General features: G+C 54.7%; 1 protein-coding gene across 1 annotated transcript; it reads left to right on the forward strand.

The window, feature by feature from the left end:
• Positions 1–613: 613 nt before the first annotated feature.
• On the forward strand, positions 614–3,894 carry LOC120643466 (protein SCARECROW-like). The gene is made up of 2 exons (XM_039919830.1): positions 614–2,348; positions 3,152–3,894. The coding sequence occupies exons 1-2, from the start codon at positions 799–801 to the stop codon at positions 3,591–3,593; spliced, it is 1,992 nt and encodes a 663-aa protein (XP_039775764.1). The 5' UTR covers positions 614–798; the 3' UTR covers positions 3,594–3,894.
• Positions 3,895–4,100: the final 206 nt, after the last annotated feature.

Genomic DNA, 4,100 nt, shown 5'->3' on the forward strand with positions numbered 1-4,100 from the left:
AATTTGAATATAAATTATATAATTAATAAAAGTATTAAATCGCACCAATATAAAATTCTAGATTACTATTTCTATCATTAATAATATATTATTTATATAAAAATACTACCCACGATATATGTCATCATGTATTCATGTATGATGAAAGAGACAAGAATACCAATTCACAAACAAATAGTTCGGATTAATATATATCAAACATACATGGAGATGAAGATGTGATGCAAAATAAAATCTATTGCAACTAGATAATGATAAATATATATTTAGAGTATGTGTTAGAATACTTAATAGGTGAAAGATGGCACGATAGATAATTATAATTATTCACTATAAATTTTATTCTTATATTAATTTTAGTTAGTCCTTGCGGGCGGGAGTACGGGTTCATAGGCTAGTGTTGATAATTTATTGGATTGTAAGTAAATTCAAATACAAATTAGTGACAAATTTGATTCTTTCACCATAGGTGGTGACAAAGAAACCGAGTTTTTTGTTTGAAAAACAGAATTATAATAATAAACTGTTTTAAGAAGAACATGAGGCAAAGGGGAAGCAAATCCCTACTGCTGCTGCAGCGTATTCGGCTCTCCCCCATAAATATGATTAGCCAGTGGCACCCAACCCAAACACCTGCTTGTGCTTGTTGGGCTCCCGGCGGCGTCTTCCTCTTTACTCCGTCCACCTTCTTGCTCGACCATCTACTCCACCTTCACTCGTCTCACCTCAGCCGCTCAGCGCCTCCTCCACCGCATCAGCATCAGCATGCGCGCGGCGGCTTGTTGTTGGCGTTTGTAGATGGGCTCCTCCTCGCTGCTCCTCTTCCCCTCGTCCTCCTCCGCCGCGCCACCGCCCACGGCTTCTGCTGCTTATTCCCATGCCACCTCCTCTCACTCCTTATTGCCGCCGCTCCCCTCCTCCCAAGACCATTTGCTCCTCCACTACCTTCACCTAGCAGAGCACCACCAAGAATCCGCCGCCGCCGCCATGGTCCGCAAGCGCCCGGCGCCCGACATGGACCTCCCCCCGCCGCGCCGCCACGTCACGGGCGACCTCTCCGACGTCACGGCCGCCGCCGCTGGTGCCGGCGGGCAGCCACCGCATCAGTCGCCCGCCAGCGCGCAGCTGCCCGCGCTGCCCACCCAGCTCCAGCTCCCCGCGTTCCAGCAGCAGCAGCAGCACGCGGAGGTGGACGCGCCCCCGGCTGCGGCGGGCGAGGTGGCGGCGTCCACCACGGCGTGGGTGGACGGCATCATCCGCGACATCATCGGCAGCAGCGGCGGCGCCGGGGTCTCCATCGCGCAGCTCATCCACAACGTCCGCGAGATCATCCACCCCTGCAACCCCGGCCTGGCCTCCCTCCTCGAGCTCCGCCTCCGCTCCCTCCTCAACGCCGACCCCGCCCCGCCGCCGCTCCCGCATCCTCCTGCTCTCCTGCACAGCACCCCGCCCGCCGCCGCCCCAGCAGTGCCCGCTCTCCCTCCCCCTCATCCGCTTCCAGACAAGCGCCGCCACGACCCGCAGCAGCAGGAGGAGCCCAACCCGTCGCCGCAGTCGCCCAAGCCCCCGACCGCGGAGGAGACCGCCGCGGCCGCCGCCGCCGCGGCTGCCGCGGCCGCCAAGGAGCGCAAGGAAGAGCAGCGGCGGAAGCAGCGCGACGAGGAGGGCCTCCACCTGCTGACGCTGCTGCTGCAGTGCGCCGAGTCGGTGAACGCCGACAACCTCGACGACGCGCACCAGACGTTGCTGGAGATCGCCGAGCTCGCCACGCCCTTCGGCACCTCCACCCAGCGCGTCGCCGCCTACTTCGCCGAGGCCATGTCCGCGCGCCTCGTCAGCTCCTGCCTCGGCCTGTACGCGCCGCTGCCGCCGGCGTCCCCCGCGGCGGCGCGGCTGCACGGGCGCGTCGCCGCCGCGTTCCAGGTGTTCAACGGCATCAGCCCGCTCGTCAAGTTCTCGCACTTCACGGCGAACCAGGCCATCCAGGAGGCGTTCGAGCGGGAGGAGCGCGTCCACATCATCGACCTCGACATCATGCAGGGGCTGCAGTGGCCGGGCCTCTTCCACATCCTCGCCTCCCGCCCCGGCGGCCCGCCCAGGGTCAGGCTCACCGGCCTCGGCGCCTCCATGGACGCGCTCCAGGCCACCGGCAAGCGCCTCTCCGACTTCGCCGACACGCTCGGCCTGCCATTCGAGTTCTGCGCCGTCGCGGAGAAGGCCGGCAATGTCGACCCGGACAAGCTGCTCGGCGGCGTCGCGCGGCGCGAGGCCGTCGCCGTCCACTGGCTCCACCACTCGCTCTACGACGTCACCGGCAACGACTCCAACACGCTCTGGCTCATCCAAAGGTGCCTGCCTCCTCTTCTCCTCCATTGCTACTAGCTTCCATGTCAAATCCTCCTTGTTGCTTCTACCATCATCATGACTACTTTTCAGCAACCACTTCACATTTGTGATATGCACATCTATCAAGCATCAATCGTAGCAATCGGGATTCCCTGACTTGCTGAAGGCAAGTCAGGGAATCACTGTAGCGGTGACTTTCGATCCGTTCCCGGCCGCAATCGTAGTACATCCGGTACAAGCATACTCCGTAGTAAAAAAATTGCGTTTTGGAGCTCTAAAAGTTTACTACCAGTGATCATGACCAACTTTCTAGGCTAAAAAGGTTGCATCTTTACAATGCTTTGACGATCTCTTCCATGGTCTTTGGTGATCCCAGAACCACAAAAGATCCCGCTTGAATTTGGTTAGTGGATCACTAGGAGCGAGCTGAAAGTTCTAATCATCATGACCAACTTTCTATGCCAAAAAGTTTTCTAGTTCCTAGTGCCGGAGTCATGATTACTGAAATGGAATAACTGTCATCTTCGACTAACCATATCATTTCGTAATAGATCAGGAAGCTAAACTCAAATGCTTATCAAAGGCGCTATCTTTAATAGTCGATTGACTGCTGCTGTTACATATCTGCCCAATGTACTTTTTGGTTGGGGAACCGTGAGTTAAACTGCATTGTCCTTGATTTGATGCATCATTAAAATGCTAGAGTGTTGGTTGCTGGTTGAATCTTGTCCTGCCAGCAGAATCTAATGGCCACGAAATGCACGTACTGATGCTGCTGTCTCCGTGGACCACGCACGGGTTGCAGGCTGGCCCCCAAGGTGGTGACAATGGTGGAGCAGGACCTCAGCCACTCGGGCTCCTTCCTGGCGCGCTTCGTGGAGGCCATCCACTACTACTCGGCGCTCTTCGACTCGCTGGACGCGAGCTACGGCGAGGACAGCCCGGAGCGGCACGTCGTGGAACAGCAGCTCCTGTCCAGGGAGATCCGCAACGTGCTCGCCGTCGGCGGCCCGGCGCGCACCGGCGACGTCAAGTTCGGGAGCTGGCGCGAGAAGCTCGCGCAGTCGGGATTCCGCTCGGCCTCGCTTGCCGGCAGCGCGGCGGCGCAGGCGTCGCTGCTGCTCGGCATGTTCCCCTCCGACGGGTACACGCTCGTCGAGGAGAATGGTGCTCTCAAGCTCGGGTGGAAGGATCTTTGCCTGCTCACTGCATCTGCCTGGCGCCCAATTCAGACCCCATGCCGTTAAATTTGAGAGCAAATTTACAGAGCTAAAGCATTACTATTACTGCTAGATCTTACTTGGCGTTATTGCTCAGATCTTTTGCCTGTTTAGCTAGCTGCTGCTCAATTTAATCAGTTCCGAGATTAGGAAAATGATAACATTTCTGATCACTAATTGCTAGATCTCTTCACAGTGATAGTTACTGATGTAAGCTTAGTTTTATGGTAGATTTTGTTCAGCTGTCGATCGGTTATCTTCACAAATCCTGCCAATCTGCCCTAGTTTCCATCTTCGTTTGTTAATTAATAGAATCACTGTTGCTTCATTATATGTAGAGCCCGTGATCACAAATTACATTATCGGGTGTTCGTTTAGGTTCTTGCTGAGAAGGTGGAGGCGCTTTTAGGAAAGTATTATTCTCCAGAAATTAGGAGAAGCTGGGGAATCCATTATCAGTCCAATACCAAAGCCACTGGTTTATTATTTTTCTTCTTTTTGGAGAAGTAACCGTTAAGGATTTTTTAACCTCAA

Source organism: Panicum virgatum, chromosome 8K (genome assembly GCF_016808335.1).
Source record: "Panicum virgatum strain AP13 chromosome 8K, P.virgatum_v5, whole genome shotgun sequence".
Lineage (NCBI taxonomy): Eukaryota > Viridiplantae > Streptophyta > Magnoliopsida > Poales > Poaceae > Panicum > Panicum virgatum.